The 13,391-nt window shown below is 41.5% G+C and overlaps 1 protein-coding gene across 11 annotated transcripts in view; it reads right to left on the bottom strand.

Annotated features, from left to right (window-relative positions):
* PSEN1 (presenilin 1) overlaps positions 1-13,391 on the bottom strand; it is an 87,858-nt gene that overhangs the window by 73,076 nt on the left and 1,391 nt on the right. For 4 of the 11 annotated variants that reach the window (XM_017977199.5, XM_078335362.1, XM_002754085.8 and 1 more), the window contains exons 2-3: positions 4,189-4,269; positions 3,961-4,100 (exon numbers count right to left, since the gene is read on the bottom strand). In XM_017977199.5, coding sequence (XP_017832688.1) covers positions 3,961-4,047 — 87 coding nt within the window. In that variant the 5' untranslated portion in view covers positions 4,048-4,100; positions 4,189-4,269. Of the gene's footprint in view, positions 1-3,960; positions 4,123-4,188; positions 4,270-13,391 lie in introns of all 11 variants that reach the window. The other 7 variants (XM_035260946.3, XM_009006291.5, XM_054240154.2 and 4 more) reach the window with 3 other exon arrangements.

Genomic DNA, 13,391 nt, shown 5'->3' with positions numbered 1-13,391 from the left:
GGCATGTTTATCTGTAGATGCAATTAACAGCTTGCCTCCAAATAAATACTAACTTTACTTCAAAGAGCACAGCATACAAGAAAGCCTATTTCCCTACAACCTCAGTAGGAGTATATCAATTTTTACTTACTGATAGGTAAGAAATGAGTTTTAATTTTTATCTATCAATAAGGCTGATCAACTAGACTTTTCACATATTTATTGTCACTTCTATTTCTTATTCCATAAATATTGCTTGTAATCTTTGCTACTGAGTTGTTCATGTTCCTTTTAATTTCATAAGAATTTTATGTATATGGCTGGGCATGGTGGCTCACGCCTATAATCCCAGCACTTTGGGAGGCCGAGGCGGGTGGATCATGAGGTCAAGAGATCAAGACCATCCTGGTCAACAAGGTGAGACCCCGTCTCTACTAAAAATACAAAAATTAGCTGGGCGTGGTGGTGCGTGCCTGTAGTCCCAGCTACTCGGGAGGCTGAGGCAGGAGAATTGCTTGAACCCAGAAGGCGGAGGTTGCAGTGAGCCGAGATCGCGCCATTGCACTCCAGTCTGGATTAACAACAGCAAAACTCCATCTCAAAAGAAAAAAGGATTTTATGTATATTAGGATATATCTGTCATGTATTTCAAACCTTTGTTTGTTATTTGACTTTGTTGATGACAGTTTTTGCCAAACTTTGTTTTTTGAGGCAGGGTCTTGCTCTCTTGCCCAGGTTGAAGTGCAGTGGCATGATTACAGCTCACTGCAGCCTTGACTTCCTGGCTCAAGCAATCCCCCTGCCTCAGCTTCCCAAGCAGCTGGGACCACAGGAGCACACTATCACACCCCACTAATTTTCACTTTTTTTTTTTGTGTAGAGACGAGGTCTCGCTATGTTACCCAGGCTAGTCTCAAACTTCTGGCCTCAAGTAATCCTCCTGCCTCAGCCTCCCAAAGTACTAGGAATGTAGGCATAAGCCACCATACCTAGCCCTACAATTAAGTTTATAATTGTGTGAAGCTGAATATGAACTTAGGTAATTTTATAAGGAAAACACAATTTTTTTTTTTTGAGACCAAGTTTTGCTCTTGTTGCCCAGGCTGGAGTGCAATGGTGCCATCTTGGCTCACTGCAGCCTCTGCCTCCTGTGAGCAATTCTCCTGCCTCAGCCTCCCAAGTAGCTAGAATTACAGGCATGTGCCACTATGCCCAGCTAATTTTTGTAGTTTTTTAGTAGAGACAGGGTTTCACCATGTTGGCCAGGCTGGTCTTGAACTCCTGACCTCAAGTGATCACCCCCTTCAGCCTTTCAACGTGCTGGGATTACAGGTGTGAGCTACTGTACCCGGCCAGAAACTTATTTTTACAACACCCCAAATCCTAATGTTTTTCAATATATGCACACATGTATACAGTTACAAGTGTTTACAAACATTATATTCTACCCTTTTCCCTTACTATCTCATGCATACATGTAGGCAGTTAACATGCCTACATGGTTATAATGTATTCAATTATGTTGATATATTTATAGTCTGAATATTGACTTAAAATAAATGTTTTCAATAATTAACATTAATAAGAAAATGTATTGGCAGGCACAGTAGCTCTCTTTGGGGAGGCCAAGGTGGGTGGATCACTTGAGATCAGGCACTCGAGACCAGCCTGGCCAACATGGTGAAACCGTGTCTCTACCTAAAATATAAAAATTAGCCAGGTGTGGTGGCACACTCCTGGAATCCCAACTACTCAGAAGGCTGAGGCAGGAGAATCACTTGAACCTGGGAGGCGGATGCTACAGTGAGCCAAGATTGCACAACGGAACTCCAGCCTAGGCGACGGAGCAAGACTGTCTCAAAAAAATTAAAAAAAGAAAAGAAAATGTATTAATACTTTAAGACTTAATGGGCCAGGTGCAGTGGCTCACACTTGTAATCCCCGCACTTTGAGAGGCCAAGATGGGTGGATCAACAAAGTCAGGAGTTCAAGACCAGACTGGCCAATAAGGCGAAACTCCATTTCTACTAAAAACACAAAATTTAGCTGGGCATGGCGATGGGTGCCTGTAATCCCAGCTACTAGGGAAGCTGAGGAAGGAGAATTGTTTGAACTCAAGAGGCAGAGATTGCAGTGAGCTGAGATTATGCCACTGCACACCAACCTGGGCAACAGAGCAAGACTCCATCTAAAAAAAAAAAAAAAACAGACAATGCAGATTGTTTGGATTTCTACAATTAGAAATATGGGGCTCTAAGCCTGCTCTGTAGGACAGAACTAGAAGAGTGGTTTAACCAAAGAACTGGAAAGTTAAGTGGAAAACTTTAAAACATTTATTAATCATAGGGAACATGTTTCCAACAAAACACAGAATTGCATTCAGCACTTGACCAAGCTTTGTGATTCCCTGGAGTCAGAGGTTTAACCATTCCTCTAATGCCAAGAAAGTCTGTCATTTCCACAAACAGCTGACCTAACTGATTAGAGATAATACTGAACATTTGTGGGGCGGTTGTGTTAGGTTTAAGCCTAAAATTTCTTAACATATTATTAAGATTTGTGCCTAAAAGATTTTACTCATGCAAAAGCTAGCATGTTTCTCTGGAGGTCGTTGAGATTTTGTTTTATTTTATTTATTATTTTGATACAGCGTTTCGCTCATGTTGCCCAGGCTGGAGTGTAATGGCACGATCTTGGCTCACTACAACCTCTGCCTCCCGGGTTCAAATGATTCTCCTGCCTCAGTCTCTCAAGTACCTGAGATTATAGGGAGGTGCCACCATGCCAGGCTAATTTTTTTTATTTAGTAGAAACAGGGTTTCACCATGTTGGTCAGACTCCTGACCTCAGGCAATCCACCCACCTCAGCCTCTCAAAGTGCTGGGATTACAGGCATAAGCCACCTCGTCCAGCAAGACTTTACGTTCTTTTTCACCTTACTCCACTTTAACACAACTGAGAAAAACAAATTCATTATTATAAACAGTACAGTAACAGTGTCAAAGGCTGACTGGACCTGCAGATTAGATTTAACCTAACTTAAGATCTGCCTCTTATTTTGTTTCCCTTCAAGGTCTTTTAAATAGCTTATAGGTTTGCTTTTTGTTTATTTTTATTTATTTATTTGAGACAGGGTCTCACTTTGTGACGAAAGCTGGAGCGCAGTGGTGTGATCTCAGCTAACTGCAGCTTTGACCTCATAGGTGAACCTTGAAAACGATCCTCTTGCCTCACCTTCCCAAGTAGCTGGAATTATAAGGGCGCACAACCACACCCAGCTAATTTTTGTATTTTTTGATAGAGACAGTGTTTCACCACGATGGGCAGGCTGGTCTGGAACTCCCGCCTCAAGTGATCCACCCGCCTTGGCCTCCCAAAGTGCTGGGATTACAGCTGTGAGCCACCATGCCCAGCCAACATTTTTTTTTTCAAATGGAAACTAACAAACATAACTAAAACTTTTATTGACAACAAGGGCATAGTATAAACTCCAATTACCAATAAGAATATAAGAATGTTCTCAGGCTGGGTGCCATAGCTCAGACTGTAATCCCAGCACTTTGGGAGGCTGAGGTGGGCAGATAACAAGGTCAGGAGTTCGAGACCAGCCTGGCCAGCGTGGTGAAACCCCACCTCTACTAAAGATACAAAAAAATTAGCCAGGTGTGGTGGTGGACACCATAGAAGAATAAGAGCAAGATAGGTAAAATAATAAACAACGTGAACTATGAGGTGCTACAGACCTTGGAAAGCTGGACAAGGCTTCAACTGAGGTGGTGATACATGAATTAGGTAGGAACTATATCAACACCTGTGTGTTAAACAGGCCTGTGTCCCCCAGCAATCAGCTGAAGTTCAACAAACATATTATAAATTTGGTAAAGTAGAGAAAGCCTACTCAGCCCCCTCAGCATTTTTTGGAGGGATGGGAGATAAATGAATTCAGTCTGGCAAAGACAGTTTCAGAAACTGACACTGTACCTGGCTACGTACAGTATTGCTCAGGTGGTTGTCCTCGGACATCTGTGCATTCTGGAAATAGGACAATGGTGCAGGCAACTCTGTCATTGGAGCAACCGTATAGAAATGCTTTTTCACAGAAAACAAAGCCTCTTGAGGTTCTGAAAAGGGAAAGAAACAGAACTGTGTGTACTACAATTATACTTTTTTAAAAAACACTTTCATAGATTACATTAAGCAGAAACTAACCTTTCTTTCATGTGTTCTCCTCCAAGCCAAGCTGTCTAAGGACCTCAAGGGCTGTTGTCACTTGCAGGCTCCAGATTAGGTCTGAAATAGGATTTTACCATGTCATCCATTGTTAGTTAAATCCTAGTAAATTCATTTAAACCAATCAAATACTTACAAGACCAATTTGTAAACCAGGAATGTATTAATTTGCCATGACCTTCAACTAACTGACAAACTTACTATAAGCTCAAGATAGACCTCTTTAGCAGTAAGAAGAACCGCTTGAGACACCAAATATTTTCAACCACAAAGATACTGAATGACTTCAGATTTACAGCAAAGGGAGAGGAGTAATCTTAAGGAATGTTCTCCTCAACATTCCTTTTTCTGTGCTTACCAATTCAACCTAATCTTTATATTTTTGTAAAATCATCTGTCTAGCACTTTTAATTTTGCAAAACTCTATAATCTCATCTTATCCTTAACCAATGCCCCAAGGCAGTGTGAACAGGTAACATGCTTATTTTACAAAAGGAGAAGGGAATCCAGAGAAGTTCAGTGACTTGCTTAAGATGACACAACTGGGTAGACCTGGCATGAACTGCAGACTCAGCCAGGGTGCAGTGGCTTACACCTGTAATCCCAGCACTTTGGGAGGCCGAGGCAGGCAGATTACTTGAGGTCAGGAGTTGTAGACTAGCCTAATATGGTGATGCCCCGTCTCTACTAAAAATAGAAAAATTAGCCAGATGTGGTGGCACATGCCTATAATTCCAACTACTCAGGAGGCTGAGGCAGGAGTATCACTTGAATCCAGGAGGCGGAGGTTGTGGTGAGCCAAGATTGCGCCATTGCACTCCAGCCCGGGCAACAGAGGGAGACTCCGTCTCAAATAAAAAAAAAAAAGAGAGAGAATCGCAGACTCTGGACTCTGGACTCCCAGTCTCAGCCCTCTCCTTTGATCTTGGCATGGCCTTATTTACAGGGATGACTGGGTCTCCCATTTGCCTGCCTATCTTAATTTCCATCAGCCAATTCTTTATGACTTCAACTTTTCCTTTTCAGAGAGTCTTCAGAAATATAGAAGGGGAAAATCTGTGTACATACCTAATGCTGATTTATAGTATCTAAAACACATACACACATTACCATATACACATTTACATAAAAAACATTTTCTCAATGACCTATTTCATTTTCACTTTTAACATCATCAGGATCCTCTTTCCTCTAAATATTTCTTTTCTTCTAATGATTTTTCATCAAAAATGCATAAAATAACTTTTCCTCCAGTAAAGGTATCAAGTTCAAAATAACCCTTTACTACCTATATTTATATCATTCAAATCATTTTTTTTTTTTTGACACGGAGTTTCGCTCTTGTTACCCAGGCTGGAGTGCAATGGCGTGATCTCGGGTCACCGCAACCTCCGCCTCCTGGGTTCAGGCAATTCTCCTGCTTCAGCCTCCTGAGTAGCTGGGATTACAGGCACGTGCCACCATGCCCAGCTAATTTTTTATATCTTTAGTAGAGACGGGGTTTCACCATGTTGACCAGGATGGTCTCAATCTCTTGACCTCATGATCCACCCGCCTCGGCCTCCCAAAGTGCTGGGATTACAGGCTTGAGCCACCGTGCCCAGCCCTCATTCAAATCATTACACTTTTTTTTTTTTGAGATGAAGTCTTGCACTGTTGCGTGGGCTGGAGTGCAATGGCACAATCTTGGCTCACTGCAACTCCAACTCCTGGGTTCAAGTGATTCTCCTGCCTCAGCCTCCCAAGTACCTGGGACTACAGGCTGGAGCAACCATGCCCAGCTAATTTTTGTATTTTTAGTAGAGATGGAGTTTCACCATATTGGTCAGGATGGTCTGGATCTCCTGACCTCATGATCTGCCCGCCTTGGCCTCCCAAAGTGCTGCGATTACAGGCATGAGCCACTGCACCCAGCCATCATTATACATTTTTAACCAAGGTGATGTTCCACTTTATCCTACATGCTTTTTTATACCATGTCCATTTCTCTTCTCTCCTTACCTGCAGCCTATTGTCAGCTAGCATGAGATCAGCAAAATGCAAATTAATATTAACTGAAGACATAGTGTAAATTTGCTTAAAAAATAAAGAGCTTGAGGCTAAGGGTTGCAGATCAGTCTCTAGCCTGGGCAACACGGCAAGACACTATCTCTACAAAAAAATAAGAAATAATTAGCTGGTTGTGGGGAGGATGCAGCTATAGTCTCAGGTGCTCAGGAGGCTGAATGGGGAGGATTGCTTGAGTCTGGGAATTAAAGGCTGCAGTAAGCCAAGATCTTGCCACTTTACTCAGCCTGGGCAACAGAGTGAGACTCTGTTTCATTAAAAAAAAAAAAAAAAAAAATTTTTTTAAACTAGATTTTTGTAGGAATTTAACCTATATTTAGAGTTATTATACCTTTATTCCTTTTTTTTTTTTTGAGACTGAGTCTTGCCCTGTCACCAAGGCTGAAGTGTAGTGGCACAATCTCACTCACTATGACCTCCACCTCCTGGGTTCAAGTGATTCTTGTGCCTCAGTCCCCCAAGTAGTTGGGATTACAGGCATGTGCCATCATGTCGGGCTAATTTTTGTATTTTTAGTAAAGACAGGGTTTCATGTTGGCCAGGCTGGTCTCAAACTCCTGACCTCAAGTGATCTACCTGCCTCAGCCTCCCAAAGTGCTAAGAGTACAGGTGTGAGCCGCCCCTGTCATTTAATATGGACAAAATTAAGATTTCACAATACAGATGGTCTCTGATGACAGTTCAGTTTAAAAATTTTCAGCTTTAATATGATGCAAAAACAGTATGTATTCAGTAGAAACTGCACTTTTTGAGTATCCATACAAGTTCACTTTCAGTGAAGTAATTAAATTGTATGAGGCTAGGCGCAATGGCCCATGCCTGTAATCCGAGCACTGTGGGAGCTGAGAAGGGTGGATTACTTGAGGCCAAGAGTTCATGACCAGCTTGGCCAACATGGTGAAAACCCATCTCTACCAAAAATACAAAAAAAAAAAAAAAAGTGCTGGACACAGGTGGCAGGCGCCTGTGGTTCCAGCTACTCAGAAGGCTGAGGTGGAAGGATTGCTGGAGTCCATGAAGTCAAGGCTGCAGTGAGCAGTGACTGCACCACTATACTCCCGCCTGAGTGACAGAGTGAGACCCTCTCTCAAAAAATAATAGTAATATAATAAAAGTATACTCCATTATGAAAAAATCCTTAGAAGTCTCATATAGTCCCTCAAAAACAAAACAAGTACACAAGACAGTCTTAGCCAAATGAAATAAGCAAAAGAAAAGGTAACACAAACAAAAATAAAATTAGCAGGCTGGGCATGGTGGCTCATGCCTGGATCTCAGCCCTATGGGACACCGAGGCAGACAGATCACTTAAGGCCAGGAGTTGGAGACCAGCCTGGCGAACATGGTGAAATGCTATCTCTACTAAAAATACAGAAAAATTAGCTGGGTATGGTGGCTTGTGCCTGTAATCCCAGCTACTTGGGAGACTGACACAGAAGAACTGCTTGAACCTGGGAGGCAGAGGTTGCAGTGAGCCAAGATCACGCCACTGCACTCCAGCCTGGGCAAAAAAGAGCAAGACCCCATCTCAAAAAAAAAATTAAAAAATTAAATGCATGCAAATAAAATGTATTACACTTACAGGTTAAATATGAGCAGAAGTCATTACCATGCACTAAACAAGATTAGTATAATCTTATACAAATTTAGAAATAGTGATTATTCACTAAACAAGAAAGATACTGTCTACTTATGTGTAAAACTTAGACACTATTAAACTAAGATTTAATAAACTAATCTATTATGTTCATTTTATTATTTTACAGATGAAAACAATTTGGCACACACAGAAGTTAACTTGCTTAAGGTCATATCTGGCAAGCAAGGGGCTGGAATTCACAGAGTACACTACGTTGCCTCTGTATATAACTCCATAAGTGGGCTGGGTGCAGTGGCTCACACCTGTAATCCCAGCACTTTGGGAGGCTGAGGCAGGTGGATCACGAGATCAAGAGTTCAAGACCAGCCTGACCAATATGGTGAAACCTTGTCTTTACTAAAAACACAAAACTTAGCCAGGCATGGTGGCATGCGCCTGTAATCCCAGCTACTCAGGAGGCTGAGACAGGAGAATCGCTTGAACCTGGGAAGCAAAGGTTGCAGTGAGCCAAGATCGTGCCACTGCACTCCAGCCTGGGTGACAGTACAAAACTCTGTCTCAAAAAAAAAACAAACAAAAAAACACCTCCATACCTGCCCTGTAGGAGTTTACAGCAATGAGGATTATGACATTTTGAATTGATTTTGATTACTAGTAAAACTATTATTTAGAAGTAAATGAGATCTTAAACTTCAAAAACTGCTCTAAGTATAAATTATAATCTGAATATCCTAGTATTTATTTTTTTTTTAAAAAGGATAAGCTATAATGCAAATCTTTTTTTTTCTTTAAGATACAAAGTCTGACTCTGTCACCCAGGCTACCAGGCTGCAATACAGTGGCAATCACAGCTCCCTGTAGCCTCGAACTCCTGGCCTCAATCAATCCTCCCCCCTCAGCCTACCAAACAGATGGGGCTACACGGCTGGCCACTTTTTTATTTATTTTAGAGAAAGGCTCTTGCTATGTGGCCCAGGTTAGTCTTGAACTCCTGGCCTCAAGCAATTTTACCACCTCAGTCTCCCGAGTAGTTAGGATTACAGGCCTGAGCCACTGCAGCCAATGGTCATTTTAACAGAAGCAGTTTCCATTTTTACCCTATGCTAATAGGATCTGTTCAGTTATTACAAGAAACCATACAAGCTGATACAAAATGGGCATAGTGGAGCTTTCTCAGACAAATTCTGTAAAAATCATCAATAATATAGCAGTCACTTTAGCATTTTCTAATACTACCTTCAAAGTTCTTTCCACATCTAGTCTTCCATTTGAGTCTTAAAGAAACCTCATGAGGAAAGGAATCTGTATTGACATGTAAAAAATCCTCAGGAAAGGTGAAAGATTTTGCCTACACAGTTACAGAGCGATGGTACAAAAATGCCACTTCCAGAATTCAAGTCTTCTGATGCCCAGCCCAGGTCTTCTCCGGTTTACCCAGAGAAATCTTGTGCCTCCCTTGATGCTTCCGAAGATCACAATGCTACAAGGTGAGCCTCCCTGGGAAAGCTGCTCTTTACATGGGGCTCAGTAGGAAGCGAAGGCAGGCAACAGGGCTACGTCTTCAGTCATGCCTGGTGAACAAACAAGCTCTACTGGTACAAAGAAAGGGGCAGGCAAAGCTAGATTTGATTTTGGTCCAGTAACAGCTGAAAACAATTGATGACTGCATGAAGGTCAATGATCCCACTGTTCAGGCAGCCTGGCAAAGGACACTAGAAGACTTTTTAACATTCTTCGCTGTGAACATTCTCAGCCCTGTCAACAACGACAACAAACAAACAAACAAACAAAAAACCAGTTACTGGGAACTGAGGACCTTTCATGGGACCTGAATTGAGGAGCAGGTGGGAGTAGAGACAGAACCTACTTGATGTCTTTGCTCTCTGGTCATCTGCTGAAAACCGACAAAGCACAATACTTGAATTCACTGACATTCCATTTCCTTAATCTCAAGATACTTGCTCAATCAGACAAAAGGAAAAAGAAATCCTTCTCTGAAGGGAAACTAGAACTTATCTATTACATACAAAGAAATTAAGACAGCCCCAAGAGAACTATAAATAATCTCAAAGCTCAAATGTGCTAAACAGAAGTCTGTCTAAGCAGAAAACCTTCTACCCATCAGCACTTCAGAAATTATCACAGGAGCAATGTTTAGAACCTCTAAATAAGTTTATTAAAAATCTCATGGCTGGGCACAGTGGCCCACACCTGTAATACCAGCACTTTCAGCACTTCGGGAGGCTGAGGCAGGTGGATCATGAGGTCAGGAGCTTGAGACTAGCCTGGCCAACATGGTGAAACCCTGCCTCTACTAAAAATACAAAAATTAGCTGGGTGTGGTGGTGGGCACCTGTAATCCCAGCTACTTGGGAGTCTGAGGCAGAGAATTGCTTGAACTTGGGAGGCGGAGGTTGAGATGACGAGCAGAGATTGAGTCACTGCACTCCAGCCTGGGCTACAGAGAGACTAGTCTCAAAAAAAAAAATCTCATTCAAGAAACTACCAACAGAAAAATATTAATACATTTTTTCTCTTACTACATCCCAGTGTAACAACTAAACCTCAAAATCGTACAGAACAGTTAATTATTGATACAATTTCGTTTTTCACTCAGACATAAATCTAAGTAAAATTTGTACTGTAGAGAAACATCTTCAGGAGACTTTTAACCAGGATCTCTAGCACAAATGGCTTGTGGCTTGTTTTAATGTCTCTAAGCTACTTGACTAGTTTCTCTTTCACTTAGAAAACTGCTACAAGTACTTTCTGCTGCATCTGCATTGTGATGCTAAGTTTTCAAGTGTCAAATGAGCTTACAATTTATTCTTTCTTTTACAAAAGTATTTAATCAGGCTTAGTGTTATTTGGAAAACTCCCTGGACAGGCAGCCCAAGTTCTGATTTTATGAATGGGCTGGAAAAGCCTCTACTTAAGTTTTTAAAGGTAAATGTAACCAAACTCTAAACTGGAACCTATAATTGAAATCAATATTTTTGAGACATAGTTTCGATCATCGCCCAGGCTGGAGTGCAATGGCCTGATCATGCCTCACTGCAATCTCCACTTCCCAGGTTCAAGTGATTCTCCTGCCTCAGCCTTCTGAGTAGCTAGGATTACAGACGCCCACCACCATGCCCAGCTAATTTTTGTATTTTTAGTAAAGACCAGCTTCACCATGTTGGCCAGGCTGGTTTCAAATTTCTGACCTCAGATGATCCACTCGCCATGGCTGGGATTACAGGGGTGAGCCACTGTGCCCAGCCTATAATTGAAATTAATTAAAAAATGTTTTTAAACTAATTTAAAACTTCAGGAATATATCCTCAAAAGACTCCTCTGGTTTTTGAGAGACTAGGAGCAAATCATTTCTCCAGCCCTATAAAAGGCTTTGGGAACGCAGCAGACACTAAAAAGAGCAAGGGTAGTGATACATCCCATTTGGTGATTTTTTTTTTCCTCCTTCCATCCCACTCCACCTCTGTTAACCATCTGTGGTAGATTAGATTATTATTCAGCAAATATTCACTCCCTCCCCCAGCCTGGCCAAGGGAGGAATACACCACTCTTCAGTGATGTTACAAGCTTGGCTCTGTAGTTGTGCTTGGCTGCATTGTGGTTGCAGTCTACTACCCACTCCTAAGTCTTTGGCCATTATCACATGACTTGCTTTGGTCAATGCAATCTTAGCAGATGTGACATGAACAGACACTTAAACTATGCTTGTGCAATTGGCCTTGCCTTCTTGTACTTCTGCTACTGCCTTGAGAAAAGCTTACCATGGAGATCTACTGTCCCTTCAGCCTGGGCCCCAGAATAAGACATACAAATAAGAACTGCCCCCACTGATCCACAGACCTACACCTTGAAGCAGAACCTTGAGAGAGAATACATGCTCTGAGCCGCTGAGTTTGGGGGAGGTCTGTAGAGTTACTATAGCAACTTGTTTTTAAATGGTTATGTTGGCTCAGAAAATGCAATAAAAACGAACAAAGACTGAGAATGCAAGTCCAGGATCCCTTATCTGTAACTCTTAGGACTAAATGTTTTTAGAATTCAGATTTTTTTTGGATTTTGTAAAGGTACTATGCAAATACCAGATGTTACATAATGCCCCTACATCATAGAAGAAGAAAAGCAAATACATTATTAAGCTATAGTGAAATAAATGAATAGTTTTAAATCACATTTAAAAAAAGAAAATAAAGACTATAGGCTAGATTTTGCTGTCAAATTAGTTATGAAAAACCTTTTGGTTTTTGTGAGCTTTTGGACTTCAGAACTACAGATATGAGACTATGATCCTACACACCTTTGTATAATTATAAAATCTCTTTCCCAGTAAGTTATTTAATTTCAATAACTCTATAAGGGAGGAATGATTACTCAAAATCATTTTCTAAAATTCTTTGTGGAAATAGAATACAACTAATATTTAATGAAAAAATGATTATTTACATCTAATTAATTTGTAAATCACTGGTTATATTTAGCATTGCCTGCAGTCTGTCTTTTGCTTTGATCAACTTAAGAACTATAAAAGGCACTGGGAAAGCAAACACTAATATCTTTTTTCTCACTCTCTCACCCAAGCAGGAGTATTAATATCTTTCAATCAACACTTACTGGGTTTCTTCTATATAACCACATGCTGTGATGGGGTTGGGAATTCTACTGAATCAGATATTGCTTCTATTTACTTTAGGAGCTTACTATCTATCTAGAGGGCAAGACAAGTAAATTTTTATACTTACTGGTTAGATGTTGAAATAAAAATGTTAGGTATATTGTGTTAAAATAAATTATTCACTTTGATTTCACCTGTTTTACATTTTTTTCATCCTCCTCGCTCAGTCACCCAGTCTGGAGTGCAGTGGCATGTTCCCGGCTCACTGCAACCTCCACCTCTCCGGTTCAAGCAATTCTCTTGCCTCAGCCTCCTGAGTAGCTGGGACTACAGGCACACACCACCACACCTGGCTAATTTTATTTTTAGCAGAGATGGGTTTTCGCCATATTAGCTAGGCTGGTCTCGAACTCCTGACCTCTCAGGTGGTCAACCTGCCTTGGCCTCCCAAAGTGCAGGCAGATTACAAGTGTGAGCCAAGGCGCCCAGCCTCTTTTTACCTTTAAAGATGTATTTATGGCCCCGCACGGTGGATCGTGCCTGTATCCCACCACTCTGGGAGGCCAAGGCAAGAGGATGACTTGAGCCCAGGAGTTTAAGACCAGCCTGGGCAACACAGTGAGGCTCCCGTCTCTAAATCATATGTTTATTACAAAATCGAAAATAGGGAGAATCACTTTGTGGTTCTCCCAAAGTGCACGCTAATAAATCTGTATGCCTTTTCTCCAAAAGAAAAAAAATTTTTTTTTTTTAGTCCCAGTCTACCGCGGGAGCAGCTGGGACTACAGGTGCGCACTACCACGCCCAGCTAATTTTTTGTAGAGACGTGGTTTCGTCATGTTGACCAGGCTGGTCTCGAACTCCTGAACTCAAGGATCCGCCCGCCTC

Source organism: Callithrix jacchus, chromosome 8 (genome assembly GCF_049354715.1).
Source record: "Callithrix jacchus isolate 240 chromosome 8, calJac240_pri, whole genome shotgun sequence".
NCBI lineage: Eukaryota > Metazoa > Chordata > Mammalia > Primates > Cebidae > Callithrix > Callithrix jacchus.
The sequence above is the reverse complement of the archived record's forward strand: the minus strand, read 5'-3'. Positions and strand labels throughout refer to the sequence as shown.